Genomic DNA, 21645 nt, shown 5'->3' on the forward strand with positions numbered 1-21645 from the left:
CACTTCTTCAATGTTATTTTGTCAAAATCCTTGATCCTCCCAACCAAAAGTGCTATGGAAGTACCTCAAGGCAGTCTTCCCACAGACAGCTCAATATCTCCTCAGAGGTAATTAACGCTGGCTTTGCTAGCAAAGCCCACATCCAGTGAAGGAAAATAGAAGCTACTGCTCCTCTCACATTGCTTCACATGTTCCAAGTGCAGTATATGGGTCGGACCAGGTAAATCTCTATCTATGCTCTTGTCTGTAAACCCAGGCTTAACTTCAAACAACCCAGTTTAGACATTAAAAAAACAATTGGCATTTGAAACAACATAGAGGAAGTTATGAAGAACACTGTTAAACTGTCTGCTGCCTTACCAAATGACAAAGAAACTAAAAGTTAATTTTATTTCCATTCCAAGGTTTAAAACTTCTTATAGCATTCTTGATGTTAACCGAACAAGTTATCGTTTCCAGATGCGACAAAAATGTCAGGTCTCCAAAAATGTCATTCTAAGAGTAATGCTGGAAATAGAAGTATTCTTTAGCCTTTTATTTGTCCTTATTTTACATTTGTTGCTTTCAACAAGGTTTCAATCAGTCGCATCTTTGAAGACAGTGAGAAATGGCACGGAACCAGGGATGGATTGGAAGAGATTGCTTTTACAACAGATGTGAATAGGTTTAAAAATCAATAAAACTTGTAAAGATATTAGGGCCTGATAAAGATCATTCCCTCTTTCTTAGTTCCAAGGGCCTCGAACCTGTTTTGCTTTCCACAGATGCTACCTGACCTGCTGAGTGTTGGCAGCAGTTTCTTTTTTTATATACTTTTGATAGAAATAAACCGGAAAACAGGACTTTATGTAGCATAACGTATTATGAAGGATGGCATAAAGGTGATTAAAGGAAATGGTGCTGCATAGAACCTTTTAACTAACTACCCCTCATTAGATACCTAATCAGGAAGTGAGCTGGAGTGGCTTTGCCCAGCTTCTTACCTGTTGCCTTACAATTGGCGAGGTGAGTGGAGGGATGCATTTAAATCAGTGATTGATTTGAGGCTTGACAGTACTGAAAGATTTGGGGCAGGCAAGATTGTGCGTTAAAGCAGGGTGGTGCTGTTAGTAGTGCCATAACCCCAGGCTCAATCCTGATCACGGGTGCTGTCTGTGTGGAGTTTGCAATATTCTCCCTGTGACCGTGAATTACTCTGATTTCCTCCCAAATCCCAAAAGCATGCAGGTTAATTGGCCACTGTGACCTCCTAAGTGGGTGGGATACAGTTGCCCAATCCCATTATCTGTCCAGTTTTGGCCAGATAATTAACTCCTTTAATACATGTTAGAATAGTAAAGCCCATTGCCTTTGGTCCCACCACAAACCCTAGGTTTCATCCTGCTCCTGGACACCTGTCTGAAACTCAACCAGGTAGTTAATCCATGGATTTGTATTTGATCCAGACAACGGCATCACTAAAATCATTATTTCCACCAGTACATTATTGCATACCTGTGTCCTTAAGTTCACCCACTATTGAAATCCTCCACATTTTACTGTTCCACTGCACACATGGCCAGTTTCCCATGTTCTATCCTTTATTATCTAAAATACTGCTGCCCATGTCCTAACCTGCACCAAGTCCAGTCAACTCTCACCCATACTTGCTGGACTCCATTAGGACTTAGTTATTATGATCTCTTGCTCTCTTATCTATCCAACATCAACCTCTCCTTACTACTTTAAAACCAAACTTCTGCCCTAATATCTCACACAGCTTGATGTCAGATTTGGTTTAATGTTTGGATGTTTCCCCAAGTTAAAGATGTTATATATAAAGTTGTTGTTATGTTACCTTATGTGGATGGTGTTGTCAAAAGGTACTAGTGAGATTCAGAGCACTTCATTTTGACATTCATGCATTAGGTAATAACTACTGACAATTAAATACGTATCTAATAGTAACAACTTGATGACCTCAGAATCAAACATCAGTTTGGAGTTCAAAGTATCAAAGCTGAGAAGACTGGAGCGGACACAAGACTGCCCACTTGACACAGCACAGAGACAGGCCCTTAAACCCAACTCGTCCATGCCGACCAAGATGTTTATCTATCCCATTTGTCTGCATTTGGCCCATATCCCTCTAAACCTTTCTTATCCATGTACCTGTCTAAATGTCTTTCAGACATTGTAATTGTACCTGCCTCTGCCACTTCCTCTGGCAGCTCGTTCCCTATAAGCCACCACCCTCTGTGTGAAAGTTTCCCTAGTTCCCTTTTAAATCTTTCCCCTCTCACATTACAACTATGTCCACTAGTTTTTTTTAAAGACTTCCTTATCCCAGGGAAAAGACTAATCATCCACCTTATCTATGCCCCTCATGATTTTATAAACCTCCAGAAGTTCACCACTCAGCTTCCTAGGCTTCAGGGAAAACAGTCCCAGCCTATCCAGCTTCTCCTTATAACTCAATCCCTCCAGTCCTGGTAACATCCTGGTGGATCTTTTCTGCTCCCTTCCTAGCTTAATAACATCCTTCCCACAGCAGGGTGACCAGAACTTCGCACAACACTCCAAGTGTGGTCTCACCAATGTCTTGTATAATCACCATGTTGTGAGAAGTGCTTCAGGATGGATGGTAATTCACTTGCACCATAACATTACCTTATCACATTCCCCAATACACTCAATTCTAGTTTTAAGCAGCACAGCTAAAATCATATTCTCCCCTTGACTGAATTGTTAATCAAATCATTAAGCTGGAGATAGTTAAGAGCAATAATCAAGCCATTCCTCGTGAGTAATGTTATGACTTTCCCCGTGCCATACACAAATGGTCTACGACAGCAATGCAATTTTTTTTTAATGAGTGGGCAGCAGATTAACAATCCACTGCACTTCAGGACCACTTATCGAGAACTTCCTGAGGGGAACTTCCCTCTGTCATTCTGACTGTGCATCAATATTAGATGCCTTGTGTTAGTGGCAAACCAGGTTAGATTTGGTGCAAGTTGAGGACATTGTAGTTAATGGAAAGGAATGGCTGCTGGAGGTAAACAAGTTTCAGCTCATTTACATTTGATTTGTGTCAAAAGTATTTCATTCTTACCTTAATGGACCTTTTCCTGGTGTTTAACTATTTATTCTTAAACTGATTAATTTGGAATATTTTTCAGTGTTTTGCTTCAGAAACATTCACAAATATTTCAGCTGTTCTGCCAGGCCTGGGGTCAGATGGGTGCAGTTTACAAATGAGGGCCCCGTACAGTGCCTTGCCAATCGGGAACTCGCTTCATGCAAGTGTGGAGAGGGGAGTGTGACAAGTGTAGACAGATCCCCACGCAGACTTGGGGGGGGGGGGGTGCCCTTGGCACCTTCTCTGGAAATGATGTGACCCACTAGAGTAGGAGACTCAGCGGATAGAGCTGCTACCTCACAGCTCCACTGACCCAGGGGGTTTTCCCTGGATCCTGCAGTTTGCACCCACATCCTGGTTGGTAGGTTAATTGGTTACTTGAAATTACTCCTGGTGTAGGTGGGTGGTTGGAGAATCAAGGGGTGAGTTGAGCTGTGTGACAGAGAAATGGTGTGGAATGGGATTGATGGGGGTGCTGAGAGGTGGCACAGACTCAATGGGCTGAATGCATCCTCTCATACTGAGTGAAACATGAGCATTCCTTTTTGTTCCTCAATGTTCAAACAAATAGAAACTGCTGCTAAATCTAACATTAACTAAAGACCGTCTACCTCATTGGCCTGGTACAATGTTTAATCTCCATTGACTGAACTGATACATTGCTGAAACACACGGGTCCAATGTAAAGCAAACCTTAGTTACACTGCATTTTTCAAAATTAAATTCAGTTAACAGGCAAAAACCATGTTGTTACACAAAGATGCTTTAAGGTTGATTAATTAACCCTTTTCTTACATGAAGCATAAAGCAGGGAGGGCACAAAGTTAGAATAAGCAGGTCACAGTGAGAGGTCTGGTACAGGTACATGCCAACAAAAGAAAGCCAGATCACTTCATGAAGAATACACAGCATTTTATTATTCACAGTTAATTTCTAACTACCAAATGCATTGAGAATCAAGGGATAAGTACACAGGCCTTTCCATTTTAACAATGATTTGTTTTAATATATACACGAAATGTCTGCACGGCTTATGATACACACTAATTCAAAAAAAGTAAACAATCAAATGGTCCATTTGCCAAAAGCTCTCACACACAGTGTAATAGTTTAGGTGACAGTGTGTAGTGGAAAGCTCAATATCATAAGTCTCATCATTTCTTAGCAGTTTCCCAGTGTAAGGCAGAAACAAACTCAAGGAAATTAAATTAATATGTTACTGGACTCCAGGAACCAAAACTTAATTTCAGACCAACCTGCAACACAGTCAAACCTCCTGGTGCCCAATACTGCCTGCAATCTGACCCCAGAAGGTAACCAGAATTACCATACTTCATTTGAATGCCTGACCAGTTCATTAGTCAGCTCCCTTCTCCTATACACATTTTCCACTGTGCTCCAGACTTGTTGCTGTATTCCATGGATTGTACATAAGAAGTGGCTACACACATTTGCTGTAAACGTGTCGTTCCACTTGTACCTCCACTACCTCAGGGTAATGATCGGCATACAAAATATTAATCAGCATAAACCAAAAATAGCCAGCAGTCCAATTACTATCCATTTTACCAAATGTCACAGCACATTAGGGTATATAGTACAGGAGGATAAATATGTCACTCTATCAGAGTTCAGTATATGTACAACAGGATATTTTTTACTGGTATGGGTATATGTCTGTCACAGTATAATGTCAGGATAAGGTACAGTGGGGCAAGTTTGTTACTCTATAATTTGAGTAAATATAATCTATTGTGGATGACTGAGAGGATGTGTTAAGATCAAACAAAATTATAATGTATTGATTGAAGAGTAATCCTCTGGTGCCAGAGTGAGATATTGGTGCTAGAATATGCTAACCAAGCCCAGTCACAACACTGAATGCTGTGCTTACAGATTTATGCAATTAAAAATTAAATAAATTTGCACCACACGTACATAATTCTGTATAACAGCATTCTTGTTCAGCTTAAACATTGGCATTGATTTCCATTGCCGGCTATTTTAGGAACTGTTATTACAAAACAACGAACTGTGGGCTGGGGAACAGAAGTTACCATTACAGAGTGAGCAGCTTCAATCTAGCTCAGAGTCATTGCATCATAATACATGCATTCTGATTCAGCTACCAGGACTTAATGGGTGGGTTCCACTTGCCACTACTGACGAGTTGTGTATGGTTCCAGAGGCTGTGAATGTTTAAGCACTCTATAAGATACAGTCCAATGTCTACTCCAGACAAATGGCATTACCCACCATTCAGCTTACTGGCTCTCAGTCAGAAGTATTTTATTTCCCCTTAAATCAAGTGATATATTGACAGTCCTTGAAAGTGCATGCAGGAAATTGGACTGTGCAGGTGCTGAACCAGATGCATCCTTGTCCATGTACTTAACGCATAGGTGGTAGCTCTAGTTGGTCACATCCGCAAAACAGAAACCAAACATCAATAAACACACAAGCTGTTGTTTACAATTAATTATATAGATATATATATATATATTTAATGTCAATGTGTGTTATCTCCCACAGGCATGGCAAAGGAGGTGTGTAGGGAAAGGTGGGGATAGTGGAGGAGGAACTGCCAACACCACAGAGATCAAGGCAGATGATGCCAGGGAGTGGATTGGGAGCTTTAATACCTATCTGCTTTGGAGCTTGCCTCAACGTGTACCCAGACCTCTTGACTGCAGCATTGTCACGATGCTCCTATCCCCAGGCTACATTTGGTGAATTCTGACATTTGAATGAACCCAGAGTTTCTTTTCTAATCTGTCCTTCAACAGTTGATGCATCAGCAAAAGATTCTCAGCAATGGATCTGCAACTCTGCCTTCTCAATTATTGCCCTGAGACATCCTTAACATTATTTAGGTACTAACTGTTATCCTGTGCCATTGCAGAGACAGCTCACGTCATTTTATCAATACTAACCAGATGGGGTCAGATTTTCATGGTGACAACATGTAGGCACAAATTTTAACCTTATTCCTTATTTGTAGTGAATGCCCATATACTGGCTCCAGACTTCCCAGTGACAACTCTGGATATTCCTCTTTCCTTGGACTGGTAAATTCTGATGATGATCTACCCAACACCCTCAATTTCTCTGTCCGAAGTTCGCTCATCCTCCAAGGTTGTAATGCTAACAGAGGCAAGCAACATATGACAGGTTTTCGGACTTGTGTGCCCATTTAGCCTGCCCACCAACTCCTCCCATGGCAAGATGCTCCTGTACCACCAGGAATTTTGTAGCTGCCAGATTCAACCCACTGGGTGGCTATGTCTGGCATACAAACCACTTTCACATCAGTGGCTTGGGTGGCACATCAGCTGAACAGCATGTAAAATGTGGAGACAGCCAAGAAGATTCCACAATTCCAAATAGCAGGCTTACCCATCATGGCAGATTTGGCAAAGTGTAACTGGGCTGGGGTCACCCATGTGAGCAGCAGCAATAGCTGTCATTTCCATGGATCTAAGGCAGTAGGCCTGAACAGCAGTAACTTTCGACATCGGTTCAATTGCAACTAATTTTCATGATCACTCTCACTTAAAAAGCAAAATGGCCTAAGAAATAAATTATTACAGTGCTTGATTGTGATAGAAGCAAAGAATTTAATAAAAATGCAAGACAGCTTTAAAAACCAAAGTTCACTAAGAACTAGAATTTCTCAGTTATGTCATCAGATATCGTGTTCAGCTCAAAAATCAAACTCCCATTGTCCAGGATGGGTGGGTGAAATTCTGCAGCTCCCCCAGCAACGCAGCAGAACCACTGCTGTTTTTATAAATATTAGTCTGGCTGGAGGGGATGAGCTGGGCTGAATGGTGCAGACTGGCTGTGGAGAGAGCAGCAGGATTATGTAGTTAGTCCTACTCCACAGTGGGCACAGGGAGCAGGTAGCAGGAATTCAACGCCAGAGCCTGAAGAATTAGCCCCTTTGTAGACTAACCCATCATTTTCAAAATACACCTGTTATACAAACTCTAGCGGTACTAGTACGTTTTTAAACTTGGCATGACAATCATAGCTTTACAAATGAAAAATACCTAGCTCGCTGCTTGACTGGAGCCTCAGCTTGCATCGGAGAGGAAAAGGGGGACAAATGTAATTTCTCAGCATTTGAGAAGTGTGTTCAAACATTAAGTTGCTGGGTTCTCCATGCCTGGTCTCAGTCGACACCCCTGCCCCAGTCACAGGCCAGATGGCCAATGGCACATCAGTGTGAATTGCCCAATATTTGCCCATCAACTGACTCGAAGCCCTCAGTTATCGAGGTGAATTAGAGCAAGAAAAAAAAATATTGGTACAGAAAAAAATCCAAAAAGAATCAAAAGGCACTATGAAGACAGAATTCAGGAAGTGCTCAGCCAAACACCTTTAAAACCATTAGTAGCCCGACCTCCTGTATAAACTCCTAGAACATGCTGTTGATAAAAGCCGCCAAGTTATTTTCTACAATTGCAAGTCATCTTGACGATTTATACATGATTCCTATAGCTGCTAGCTGCTAGAGGAAACTTTAGGCTTATTTCCAAGGACAAGCTAAATTAACAATTTGTACAAAGAAAACAAAGCAGGAATTCCATGTGGAAATGCACAAGGCCAAGAATGATTCGTTTTCTTTTAAAAAGACCCAAGGCAAGGACTGTTACTGACCTCTGGCCCATGTTACATTGCTGATAAGATTATCCAATATTTGCATAGAGAAAAAACATTAAATTCTACAACAGGATTAGAGTAATGGAATTATAACCCATGCACAGACTTACAGGGGGAAAGAGAAGAGGAGAGGGGTGGGTTAGAGAAGAGGGGGAAGCAGCTGTGGAAACCTATTGGTAAAACCACTCAGCTTTTCTGTTCCACCTCAGAATTGGTTTTGGCGCTCTAGTTTGAAGTTCCATACAGACTGCGAAGTTCACGGGGGAGCCGTGATTGCCTTCAGGTTTCAGCACTGCTGTCCATCAGATGTTTCTGTTGACCGGAGTGACATAATTGCGAGGGAACATGCCCGACTGCCCGTGGCAACTGCCCTTCCACCAGTTGGGGTCTGAGTTGTCCAGAACCTGGATAAAGTCACCACGGCGGAAGCCAAGCTCGCCTTCCTCCTGCGGGTCGAAGTCGAAGAGTGCCTGGACGTATGTGGGTTGCTGTGGGGGTGGAGAACAAAAGACAGAGTTAACCAGGCAGATGGTGCAAGTTTCAGTCAGGTACTGGATGTGGGTGTTCAGGGCACAATGGTGGCTAGTTTATAGGCAATAACTCTGGTTCATGGAGACACTCTTGCATCAGAGGCTGAGATTCAAAACTGCAAACAGATTGTTGTCTGATGTGCTATCCCCGTCATACCACGTTGTAACCCAGATCAGTGTGGGTCATGTGCACCAGCAGAGACCTTGCTAGACATTGGAATATATCCTCCAGCCATTTCAGACTCACCATGATGTGCACCCGCTCAGGCTTACATTTCATTTGGAGTCAGTTTCAGTTGGTTTGTGCTTAGAGAGATTTTTCTTAGGATTGAGAGAAGTTAGAGTTCCAGGAAGTTGAAGCTACTTGAAGAAACAATCCTAGAAATGTGTCTTTGAGGGACTATGGATAATCCTTCACAAATTTGGGTGCCCTTAGTAATTCATCTTCATTCTGCTATGTGATGGCCTGCAGGTTCTAACCAATGGGTCTATCTCAACCCTAATTTCAGTGGAGGTCAAAGCAAGGCTAGGTTGTCACTCCAACCCTTTACATTTTTTAATATAGCACACTGTGCAGAAAGTGGTGAGGGATGCAAGTGATTTGTTTATCATCTCTAAATGCATCTTATTTGTGCAAACCTGAACAGTGGCATTTTACATCTCTGACACCTGGAACCATTTGACCTCAGTAGGGCTGGCAATATAATGCTAAACCAGGACAGTTTTGTACAATGGATCAATACTTGTAATTGGATTAAGAACGCACGGCGGACTGAGAGCTTGCCTTTCGTTTCATGTTCCAGATTGAAAAGCTGCAACGCGATTCATTTCTGAAGCAACTGCAAGAAAAATATTTTCTAACACTCCCTCAGACAAGCTGCCGCAAAGTTTCAACTGTACCAAAAGTTGGATGCAAGAATTATCAAGGTCTGAGGTTAATGTGGATTCACCCACTGACCACCACAGAGAGCAGGGCCTTCCCCATTTTAACAGAAATTTGTTTCATTCTCCCTTTCACTGTCTGTACTTTAAGGGAGAACCCAATATTTCTCCAATGTCAAATAGAAATACCGTGAAGGAAATTATTGGCTACAAGTGATAGGACAGCAGCAAAGCATTAGAAGGTTAAACTGTCAATATCCTGGATTCCAGAACCCTGCTATTCCTAGGCTATTTGCTGTGTGTATGCCAAGAAGGGAAACACTTGTTTATTCATGAGCTATTACAGCAGAGCCCTATCCTGACCTCCCCCTAGGTCTAGATGACGAATGACCCCACCCTCACCCCTCTTCAACCCATTAATTACAGCCATTTTCAATATTTTCAAATGTTGAAGGCATAGTCCTACCAGGAGCCAAGTGTTCACAACCTGCAATTGGAGACACAACATCCCTGTTATTAACTCAACCAAGCATCAGGATCAACAAATCACTCAGCCATAAAGGGGGATCAGTGCTGAAACATGGGAGCCGTAGGAAAATCACCTACAAATTTGCAACAATGATTCACAGCTGCATTGGGGACTGGAAGGTGCGAGTCCTTTAGTCTTTGCTCCCTTGCCCATCAATGCCTCCCCCTCACCTGTGGGACCTGCTCGATATCACGCAGGAAGATCTGTTGGTTCCGAGACACAGATGTTGATCTGTGATAATCCACCAGTTCATTCAGAGAATTAAACTTTACTACCCACAAGAAGTACTTCCCTGCTCCATCACGCAATACTTTAAAATGCTGTACATCATTGCCAAACCTGGAAGAAACAGAAAGGAAGACAATTATCTTTAAAAGTCATTAACATGGAGGACTGAAATCTCACAATTCAAACTACTCCCAGGCTCTGCAATTCCCTTAATATGTTTCCCCGCAACTGCATTGTTCAACTCCTGTAGACTGAGGTACCTAGAGTACATTTTAGCAGTTCAAACAAGTAATGATCTTCATACAAGGCAATGGCTGCCTGGCTATTTGACCATGGGAAGCATCGTATCTAACATTTACTCACTGCAATTTACAACATGAAATGGGGTAATGGTGGCTGAGTAAACATCCATACACCCTCAGTACCTGTCTAATACTTCACACAACCACAGCTTCAATACTGCATTTCACAATCTCTATAATTAAGTAGTAGTGAGAATTGGGCTTTTAACCTCCGAGCAGATCTATTAATACAACTACTTTCAATGCTACTTGAAGCCACAGTTCTCTGAATTACTGTACAATTTACACAGGTAGGGGGCAGCAGTGACCACAGTTGAGATTCCTGTCTGATACTCGAGAAATCAAATGTCCAGATACCTGCAGAGATAACCAAGCACTAAAATTACCCCAGATTGGGGGCAGTCAGCTTGGGGTACTGAAACTAGGGGCACCTCAAGGATGGAGGTTAACAGTGTGAGTGTTGATTAAAGAGATACTTTGTTCTTAAATTATTATTTTTTTTCCACCTTGAAGGAATACAAGTCCCCATCTCCAGAGACTCAATTCACTGCCCACAATCTTACCAAGCAACAAGGTGGACTTTCAGCCCATCGTGTCTGTGCTAGTTTTTTTTTGACACAGCCATCCACTTGCTTCCTTCTAGGACTCTGTGCCAACTACTCACTTGACGGAGAGCGAGAAGTCGCCGGGTGCACTTTCACTTTCCCGTATGAGGAAGGCTCCATCATGCCTCTGTTTGCTGAGCAGTTCCTCTGCCTTTGCTCTGGAGATTTTCCCAAAGAACCACCTGCAAAAAGAAAGGGCAGGATTCACTCTGGTGTGCTAGAGCACTACCACCACTCTCAGATCTGCAGGTACTACCAAGCACTATACCAATATCCATAAAACTACCTGCAGTTATATTGTGGTCTTTAATGTAGCAAAATATCCCAAAGCACAAGGTAAGAGAAGATACTTATTAGTCACATGTACATTGAAACACACAGTGAAATGCATCTTCCTGCATTACTGAGAATGTGCTGGGGGCAGCCCGCAAGTGTCGCCACTCTTCCGGCACCAACGTAGCATGCCCACAGCTCCTAACCCGTACACCTTTGGAATGTGGGAGGAAACCAGAGCACCCGGAGGAAACCCAGGCAAACACACGGGAAGAATGTACAAACTCCTTAAAGACAGTGGCGGGAATTTAACCCAGGTCGCTGGCGCTGTAATAGCGTTAGGCTAACTGCTACACTACCGTGTACTAGTACTAGTCACTAAACCAAAGGAAAGAACAGGAGGACTGGTGATCAAAGGCTTGGTCAAAGAGGTAGATTTAACAGAGGAGGGCCTGTTTAAAAGGATCACAGAGGGAATTCTAGAGTCTAAGTAGTGAAGGCAACAGAAGGAGAGAGCAAAATTGAAAGACTGCAGAGGTCATTGGATGTGGGTGTGCAATGGGACAGAGAAGGGGTGGGGTTGTAGGGCAGGAGTTTACAGCAACATGAATAGACAAAACTGTGGAGGATTTCAACCCGAGAATTTTAAATCCTGGGCATTTGGGGCCGATCAGCCAATGGAGAGTAATGATTAGAGGGGGTGATAGGTAAATGGGATATAGTGCAAATCAGGATGCATGAAGCAGAGTTTTGAATGCTTGTTATGGAAGGCTGGACTGAAGCAATGGAATGGTCGAGTCTGGAGGTAACAAAAGCACAGTTGAGAATTATAGCAGCAGAAAGGCTGAGGCAGGAAAGTAAGGTGCTGGAAATAGCCCAGCTCGCTTTGTGATTACATCCGTCACACCATACCCGCCAATCTTTTCAGTCTCTGTTGGATGGTCTGCTTCAGGTCCGAGTTTGATAAATTCTTTCTCCTTCCATAACTTTATAATCCTCCATTTGAAGAAGCCTCTTTGAATTGCATCTCTTTCCAACTTCCTTGTTTTTAAACCTGTCCCCAGGATCAGAATTTTTGCAGAGGAATTAGTGAATAAATGATTAGAGCTGGGTGTGAAAATCCCTCTCATCTTGATGAGGTCAAATAGCTAACGTTGTTAGCCTTTGCTCCTGGCCTGCATGTATGACCAGCTATTGCTCTAGTCCTTGAAGACCTGAGTGCTACTCAGCCCCACAATGATGGCAGCTGACACTGGCAGCTTGAGGCAGTGAGCCATCATCATTGGGCCTGCCAGACCTCTAATTTGCTCACCACTTTGTCTGTAGTTCCTCTACCACATGATCTGCAATAGCTGCCCTGTCAAATTCATCCAGTCAAGAGACAAAACACTTGCAACGGAACTGGAACCAGAGAGTGAGAGGAGACTAGAACTGTCTCTTCCTCGCTGCTTCCAATAGCTGGCCAGGGTATGCCTTGCCTTAGCAACTTCCGCTGGGAGTCCAAGGCAGGCAGAAGGAATCTCTTTCCAGTGAACTAATCAAACAGTGCAAGATAATTAATTTTTTTAGCAACAGAAAAGTTGTGGCAATAAAGCATCTTTTCACAAATTATATCCGCAAGTGTGAAGCAAATCACATTACAACAAAATTTAACCCCTCAATCTAAATAACTTCAACAGAAACAGCAACAGGTTCCCTCCTGATAATGATGGCATGGAGATAAAAATGCATATTTTACAGCCTGAGGAATTTTCTTGTGGTGAGTGAAATGAATTACGTGTGCCGTATCTTCATCTACCCCAGAGCCATGGATCCAATTCCTGGGAATCCCAGGCAGTAATACACGCAGCAGTCCTGACACCACTTGGGGACATTAAAGAAATTCAAACCTACTAAAGGAAGATTTGTGCCTGTCAGGACTTCAGAACATCCAGCTAAATAAATCTGAGGTGCAGTCATTGCCAGAGACACATTAGTCAACTTGCACCTTGGTCCAGAGAAAAATCTGAAACATGGTTATTGCCCCAGTGAATGAAGTGACATATTTTATAATGTTTAAGTTACTGCCCCCATTTCTACTGTGCTTGGTGATGGCTGTCAGTCAATGTGATGGACAGATGTCTCATTGATGCCGCTGATAAGTTAGCGCACACTCACAATCTAATTACGTATAATGTCATTTTTATTACCAAGCAGCCCCAATTAATAAAACTCAGATTTTTATTTGGGCAGGGTGGGGGTTGTGGGTGTTGATTGAAATTTGTTGCACTACTTTAATTAAAATAAATTACATAAATTCAGTGGGGGTGGAGGAATAAAATGAGAAGGGTTAACCTCCAGAACTAATCCAAACTGCGACAAGCTCGAGTTCTGGCCTTGGTAGGGTGAAAACATCCATAAATGACCTCAGTGGAGCAGGGTTTGAAGAGGAATGGCTCCTGATCGTTGCTGGAAAATGGGTGTTGTGGGGCAAGTGTCAATGCACTGGCAAACAGGTATGCACTGTACTTGCACACTGTCCATTGCCTATTTAATTTAGCCAGTTAATAAATGTTTATGCATGGAAACAGTGTAATCAAACATATTAACTAATGCAGAGGTGAGACCAAGCTTATCCACTCCACCCTGCCAACCCCCTCTCCTCACAGCTGAATAGCCTGTTCATTCTGATAGCTAAGACACATAAGAGTGAGCTACGATGGTAAAATATATTAGTAGGCTGCCAGGGGTCATGTTCTGAATGTCAGTGAATAACTTCCAGTAGAACCAAAAAGTTAATGAGAACGATGAGTGAGGAAAGAAATAACTGACCATGACTCCCACTGGTGGCAATCCAGCCACAATATGATCTTAGCATTGGTTACTGATTAACCGATTCTATAGTTCAGCCCAGAAACCCTAAAACATTAACAGCAAATTGAATGAACTAGTTCCTTACTTGCATGGAAATGTGTGACAAGCTGGACCATAACTATTAAGATGTAAACACATCAAATATCTGGAGGGGGGTGGGGGGGGGGGGGGGGAGGAGGAGGAAGGGTATCAGCAGAGTACTCTCTGCCTCACCTTTTCACTTTGACTTCTGGCTCAGCAGAATCTGAAGGATGTAGGGAAAGTAGTGCCAACAAAAAGCGGGGGTGTCCCAGAGAAGGCAGGAGGGGGGAGGTGAGACAAGTGACACGTGTGCAAGTGGTGTAGCTTACCACACACCTATGATCTCCTAAAGTAAGCAAACAATTCATTTGCTGGTCTTTACTTGAAATCTGGCATTTATACAGTGTCCTTAGAGTAACAAAATGTCTTGCACAGATTTGTAATCTGAGATAAACTGACACTGAATCACAGGAAGACACGAGGATAAATGACAAGAAAAAACTTTAAAGGGTAGGCTTTGAGAATCGTATCGGGAGAGAAATGTTTAAGGAAGGAATTCCAGAGCTCAGGGTTTCAACAGCTGAAGGTATGGCTGCCAATGGCAGGGCAAAAGAATTCAGGAATAGATCAGAGCTTTAAGGGTTGGAGGGCCAGAAGAGCCTCACAGCAACTAAAAGTTTGGGAAAAACACTACTGCACAAATCTCTGATTCCATTAAATTAGTATCCGGAGGTTTGTAGGAGGTGTCTTTCAAGGTGGAAAATGAGGATTCTCTCCATAATGACAAGGCTTAAGCTTGATTCAATTCCAACAGTACAATCCATTATTCTATACAGTGGCCATGGTCCAAACAACTTTCTCCTCATTCTAAATTTGCAGGAAATGCAAAAAATGCAAGTTTATAAACAAAAACCTCTAACACTTGGAGAGAAAAGATGAAAGCATTTAGGAAAATAAAATCCAATTCAAAAGTTGATGACCTGCCCAGTCAAATTTCATTCCAAAAGCCCAAAGGAGAGAGATTTTTTATCACTGCATTTAAAACAAAATCCTTCTAGAAATAAGCAGCATGACTGAAAATGTTGAATGTTTTCTGGAAGCCATGTCCACAAGCATCAAAGGCTAATAAGGTCAGTGACCCTAGTTTGCTTCTGACCTTTGATTGAGTTTGCACATTCTCCCTGTTGCTGTATGCCTTTCCCCGTGCTCTAGTTTCCTCCCACATCCCAAGGACTTGCTGGATATTAGGTTAATTAGTGTGAATTACCTCTAATGTAGGTTGCTAGTGGGAGAATTGGGAGTGGGTGGGCAGTTAATGGGCATTGAGAGAGAATAGGATATAGAGAACTTAGTGGGGGTATGGGATTGCTTGGAGATGGCATAGAAACAATGGGCTGAATGGTCTCATTTTCCATTAAGGAAATATGGAATTAAAGGAAACGTGGGCTCCAGAAGTGGTGTGATTTCAGAATACAGCTGGGAAGACATGAGATGTGTTCCACAATGTGCACATGTTAACAGCATGGTTAAAAGCCACACGAGCTGGACCAAGAATTATTATTCTATGACCAACTCATTCTAATATGCAGCTGAGTCTGTGCAACTTCTCAACTCACTGTAATCATTATACAGGGGCCCAAATAATGCAGTCCCAAGGTTTACAGCACACAGCAAACTGGAACACCCAGCTGGTCAAAGCTTGCATCACATGGAACATGCTTAGTATTACACAAGGCCAAGTAGTTGAAAGGCAAGGGTTTGAGGAGGATCAATTATTTTCTGACAAAATTCTTTTCCTTCCCTTCCCAATTTAAGCTGCCCAGAGGCCGGGAACCCTCCAATACCTGAGCACATCCATTATTTTTGACTTCAGTTGCTTCTCAGCAGAGATCAGGGATCAAGGTCAGCATTTTCTAATCATTAAACTCAGTATCACAAAGAGATGCCCTGTCACGTACCAATCAAATTAGAAGTGAACACCAAACCAAACTAGTCAGAAGTAGGCCCCAGTAGAGCCAAACTTACACAATGTCTTGTGTATGGAACAAAGCTGGAGTAACATTGGAAAAACAGGTCGATGATCAGAACTCCAGCAGAGTTTCAGTTAAGTGCATTTAAATCACTTAGAATGATTTTTCAACAAATTGATTATATTATCTGAGCATTACAGTTCAGAAAGAATAGGGCTTGTTATTTATAAAATCTCTTTCACCATCCCAAAGATAGTGATTCTGATTCACTGATTCTGGAACACTTAGTGCCCTCCAGAATTTTATTACCGGATTTCCATTAATTCATTTCCTGTTAAAATTCTCTTTTCTACTATTTCCACATCAATATCACAGGACATCTGTGTTCTTGCCTCAGTCCATCTGCTGTTCACACCTTCTTGCTATTATTTCCTCCAGACCAGAACCATAGTATTATGACAGCACAGGAGGTCGCCATTTGGCCCACTGAGTCTGTGCCAGCTCATTCTCCTGCTGCTTCCCCATAGTCCTATCCAATTCCCTCAAAGGATACTTTTCACCATGCTTATGGGCAGTGCATTCAAGATCACGACGACACTTGGATTCCTCCATACCTATAGCCTTTCACTTTAAATTTGTCACATCAATTAATGGGAACAACTTCTCTCCATTTACTCTCTGCAAACCATCATGATTTTGTTCATCTCTATCAAGTCTCCTGTAGGCTTCCTTTCCTGCAAGGAGAACCATCTCAGCTTCTTCAGTCTAACGTAACCAAAACTTCGTCTAGAACCATTTTCCACTGCACCCACTTACATTCTCTGTAACTGTAATGATCAGAATTAGATGCAATAGTCTATCTGTGGCTGAACTAGTATTTCAGGAAGGTTAAAATAACCTCCTTGCTTTGTATCTCTGCTGTTAAAAGCTGAGGATTTCATCACTCTTCCAACATGTCCTGCTACCTTCACATATTTGGGCACAGAGGCATTCAGGTCCCTCTTTGTGCCTGCACACTCTATTTAACTGGGCTATTTAGGCTATCTTCTCTCTTACTCTTTATGCCAAAATGCACCACCTTACATTTCACATGCCATTTGTTTACCGATTCTTCCAGCCATTGTCCTCTGATACTTTATCACTACCCTCCTCAATGTTTATCACACATTCAAATTTTGTGGGATCTGAAAATTTTGAAATGTTACTCTGCACATTCATATTCAAGTTGTTAATCTTCATCAAAATTAACACTGGTCCCAGCACTCCCAGGGAACACCAGTGTCCTGTCTAGGGGGAAAAAACTATTTAGCACAACTTCTTTGTCCTTGAGCCATTTTCCATGCTGCCAATGACAACTTTATTCCATGGGTTCAATTTTGCTAATTAGTACTTTGTGGAACTTTGTTGTATGTCCTTCTGAAAACCCATGCACACAACACCTACCACTTTCTCTTCAACCTTCTTAGGTTCAATCAAGTTCATCAGATACGATTTGTCTTTAAATAGTCAATACCAGTGATTTTTGTTGAATATTGTGCTTATCAATTTTCCTCTGAGTGCTGCGTCTGGAAGCTTCACCATCAACATGATTAAACCAATTGTCAGGCAACTCTATACAATTTTGAAAAGGACTGCCAAGTTTGCCTCTTCCAATCCTCTGGCACCTTCCCGAATTTGGAGATCACAGTAAGCTCTTCTGCAATATTCACCCCTGAACCTCTCAGCATCCACCTGCACCACATTAATCTCATCATCATCTCCTCTACCTCTCCTTCTGAAATTTTAGCAGCACTTTCTTCTTCGAAGACTTAAATATTTCAGGCATGTATTTGCCTTTAAAAACAAATCATCCTGGTCACTAATTGATCACATTCTGGTTTTGCCAGACTTTTCCTTTTTAATCACCTCATGTTGTTCACTCTAAATTGGTTCTCACTTGAATCTTCCTGAATTACTTGACAAAAATCATACACTCTTGTTTCATCACATTTTTTTTTATCCCCTTTATCAACCAGGGGACTCTTGCTTTGATTCTCCTATCTTTCCCTCTTATAGTGTTGTACTTAACCATCTCCTTTGCATTAAGAACTTAACCACTACTTTAGACTATCCAGATCACCTCATATTCCATTGCAGTTAGTCCCCTTCCAATTGAGTAGTTTTACTTTAGATTACTCCTTGCCCTTACTATACTCCTTATTGTATTTATTCCTTATTTTCTTTATTGTATTCTCATTCTTCAGAGTCAGATCTTCCTTATTGAGCTGTCAACAGACTGATCAAGAAAGCTCTCCTGAAAACATTTCAGAAATCTCACCCCTACTTTGTCCTTGTGCTAACATTCCTGATCACTGTTGGGGTAATTGAGGTTTCCCATTATCAACACTGTCATTCTCAGGCCTCTCTAATTTCCGTGTTGACCTGCCCTTCTATTTCCCTCTGTTGGCCTGGAGAATGCTTCGAGATTGATAGCAGCCTTCTTGCTTGTTAACTAAATGCAATCTGTCCTTGACTCTAAGAACCAGGTCTCACCTTAGCACTATAGTATTTTTCTTAATGATTACTGGCACCCCACATTTTTGAATATACTACGTTTAAGAATATTAAGTGTCCAGCCCTACCTTTAAGCCATCCTTTAGTTATCAGCACATCATACTGCCACACAGCTACTTGTGCCTCCAGCTCACCAACCATATTCAGCACACATTATGCATCACAGCATGCATTCTACACCTTTGTCTTTGCAATCTGCACCCACTTAATACTGTGCAATTTTCTACTCCGGTGTTAACACTTCCACTCCTGTGTACTTACACAAATCCAGTCCTATTCCGACCGTCTCACAACTCATATCCTTCCTTAAGACTAGCTCATCGAAAACTCTGCTGTTTACATCCGAAGTTGCAAGATTCTATTTCACCATCATCCTTGTATTCACTGATCTACACAGACCCCTTTGTCCTATTGATATTAAAATTTTCAAATGTGTCCAAATACCACCTTAGGCCTAACTCTCCACATCTGAATCACCAAGTCAGAAAAAGCTACAGGAGAAGTGTTGGTAAATGAGATTAGTAGAGATGGGTACTCTGAATGGCATGGACTGGGTGGGCCGAAGGGCCTGTTTCTTTGTTGGACAATTCTATGACTTGCATATACTTCAGCCTTGTCCCATGTCTGGTGGCTGCATCGCAAGTCATCCAGGCACCAACCTCAAGAATTTCTTCATTAAACCCCTCCACCTCACTTCTTTTAAGCCTATTCCTTTGACCAACCTTTTACTAATCCACCCAATTATCTCCTTTGGCTCATTGTCAGGTTGCTTCTGGTAATACCCTTGAAATGTCATTAAACACTTTCATACAATAAATGGTGCCTTGATGAACACATTGTTATCGATTTCTTTCTTTGGGCTGCAAACTAAAAATTGCTTGCTTTTTATTGAAACTCTAGATTAGTTAAAGATGAACACAATCCTGCCCTGATGTTAACGTATCATTAGATTGTGAAGAAATTCAACACTTAACTACTATGCAATCACATATTGCAGCAGGCATTGTGGATAGCATACAACGACAACAACCCTGCATCCATCCATTCCTCCCGTCCAAGGGAACCCTAAGAATTGCAGAATGGTTACAGCATGGATAGAGGCCATTCGGCTCAATGAGTCTGTTCTTGCTCTATATAAAAGCAAGCCAGCTCATTCCACTCTCCTGCTGCTTCCCTGTAGTGCTGGAAATTAAGATACTTATCCATTTCATTTTTAAATGCTGCAGTTGAGTCTGCCTCCACTACTACCCCAGTAATACATTCCAGACCCGAACCATGAGCTGGTTAGTTCGCCTATCACCCTCTTTCTAGATCCTGTGTCACCTTCTGCCAATGGGTACTGGGGTACAATTTAATGCAGTGGTCCATCACTGCTATTATGACTAATATTACCTAAGCTAAGCCAGCAAAGACCCACAACCAGATCTACACCTAGACCTCCAAAGAGAAAATTTAGGAATTTGACATCCCCATTGTGGATGGTATTTGAACTTTTTCCAAAATACACCACCTCTTATTTCCTCAAGGGATTGCTTGCATTGCCCAAGTGATGTTGGTGTTGGTTTATTATTGTCACTTGTACTGAGGTACAGTGAAAAACTTGTCTTGCATACTGATCGTACAGGTCAATTCATTACACAGTGCAGTTACATTGAGTTAGTACAGAGTCCATAGATGTAGTACAAGTAAAAACAATTACAGTACAGAGTAAAGTGTCATAGCTACAGAGAAAGTGCAGTGCAATAAGGTGCAAGGTCACAACAAGGTAGAACGCGAGGTCATGGTCCATTCACTGTATAAGGGAACCATTCAATAGTCTCATCACAGTGGGGTAGAAGCTGTCCTTAAGTCTGGTGGTATGTGCCCTCAGGCTCCTGGACCTGATGGAAGAGGAGAGAAGAGAGAATGTCCCGGGTGGGTGGGGTCTTTGATTATGCTGGCTGCTTCACCAAGGCAACGAGAGGTAAAGACAGAGTCCAAGGAAGGGAGACTGGTGTCCGTGATGCGCTGGGCTGCGTCCACAACTCTCTGCAGTTTCTTGTGGTCCTGGGCAGAGCAGTTGCCATATGAAGCCGTGATACATCTAGATAGGATGCTTTCTATGGTGCATCAGTAAAAGTTGGTGAGAGTCAAAGGGGACAAACCAAATTTCTTTAGCCTCCTGGGGAAGTAGAGGTGCTGGTGAGCTTTCTTGGCCATGGTATCTATGTGACTTGACCAGAACAAGCTGTTGGTGATGTTCACTCCCAGGAACTTGAAGGTCTCAACCTTCTCGACCTCAGCACCATTGATGTAGACAGGTGCATGTACACCACCCCCTCTCGTGAAGTCAATGAGCAGATCTTTTGTTTTGTTGACATTGAGGGCATGAAAGGCCTCACCTAATGGGTGAGCAGTGACCTCTTTCTGCAGGGGTCAAAAAGCAACCAGGAGGAGCAATCAAATCAACTTGACCATTCCATTTGATGAGAACAATTAAATAAAGAGACAACAATTAAATAAAGAGACAGCAATCTGTCTGATTTATTCCATCAGATCAACTGATGAGGGTAAATGCAGGAACTGCATTTGATTTTCCTTTTACATAATATTGTCTGAAGCAGTAAGTTATCACATTAGCCGAATTTGCCAGCAGCTACTGATTCCGGATTGATATTCTAGACAGACTTCCTAATTGATATTCATTGCACGTCATTGGCACAGGCAAACAATAAAACCATCAGCTTCTTGCAAACAATAGTAAAACGGGACCTTCTAACAACAACCCTCTCCTTAATGTAATGAAGTATTAAGTGTGAACCCTAACTGGTCAAGTCAGACTGCCTGTTGACCACAGCTGAATGATGCAAGAGGGATTTTCTCAGCGCTGAAGATGGAAGTGCTCCAACATCATTTAAGTATTCAACCATTATATCTATTACATCAGAAAAAGATGAAAAATGATCTCTTTAACTGTCTGTATTTCTCTCCAGGAGACTGAGTTCTGCCACTGAGGCAGGCATTAATACACAGTCCTGTAAGTTTCATTGCAAGGCGTCAACACCTTTTTAATTCATTTTCCGGACTAGCATTTACTGCTCATCCCACTACCCCCAGGAAGGTGACCTTGAGCT

General features: G+C 42.1%; 1 protein-coding gene across 1 annotated transcript in view; it reads right to left on the reverse strand.

Annotated features, from left to right (window-relative positions):
• Positions 1 to 4018: 4018 nt before the first annotated feature.
• Positions 4019 to 21645, reverse strand: part of LOC127579747 (growth factor receptor-bound protein 2) — a 119597-nt gene continuing 101970 nt past the window's right edge. Inside the window, exons 3-5 of the mRNA XM_052032629.1 lie at positions 10922 to 11044; positions 9898 to 10066; positions 4019 to 8274 (exon numbers count right to left, since the gene is read on the reverse strand). Of these exons, the coding sequence (XP_051888589.1) occupies positions 8089 to 8274; positions 9898 to 10066; positions 10922 to 11044 (478 nt within the window). The 3' untranslated portion in view covers positions 4019 to 8088. The remainder of the gene's footprint in view (positions 8275 to 9897; positions 10067 to 10921; positions 11045 to 21645) is intronic.

Source organism: Pristis pectinata, chromosome 18, assembly GCF_009764475.1.
Source record: "Pristis pectinata isolate sPriPec2 chromosome 18, sPriPec2.1.pri, whole genome shotgun sequence".
Classification (NCBI taxonomy): Eukaryota; Metazoa; Chordata; class Chondrichthyes; order Rhinopristiformes; family Pristidae; genus Pristis; species Pristis pectinata.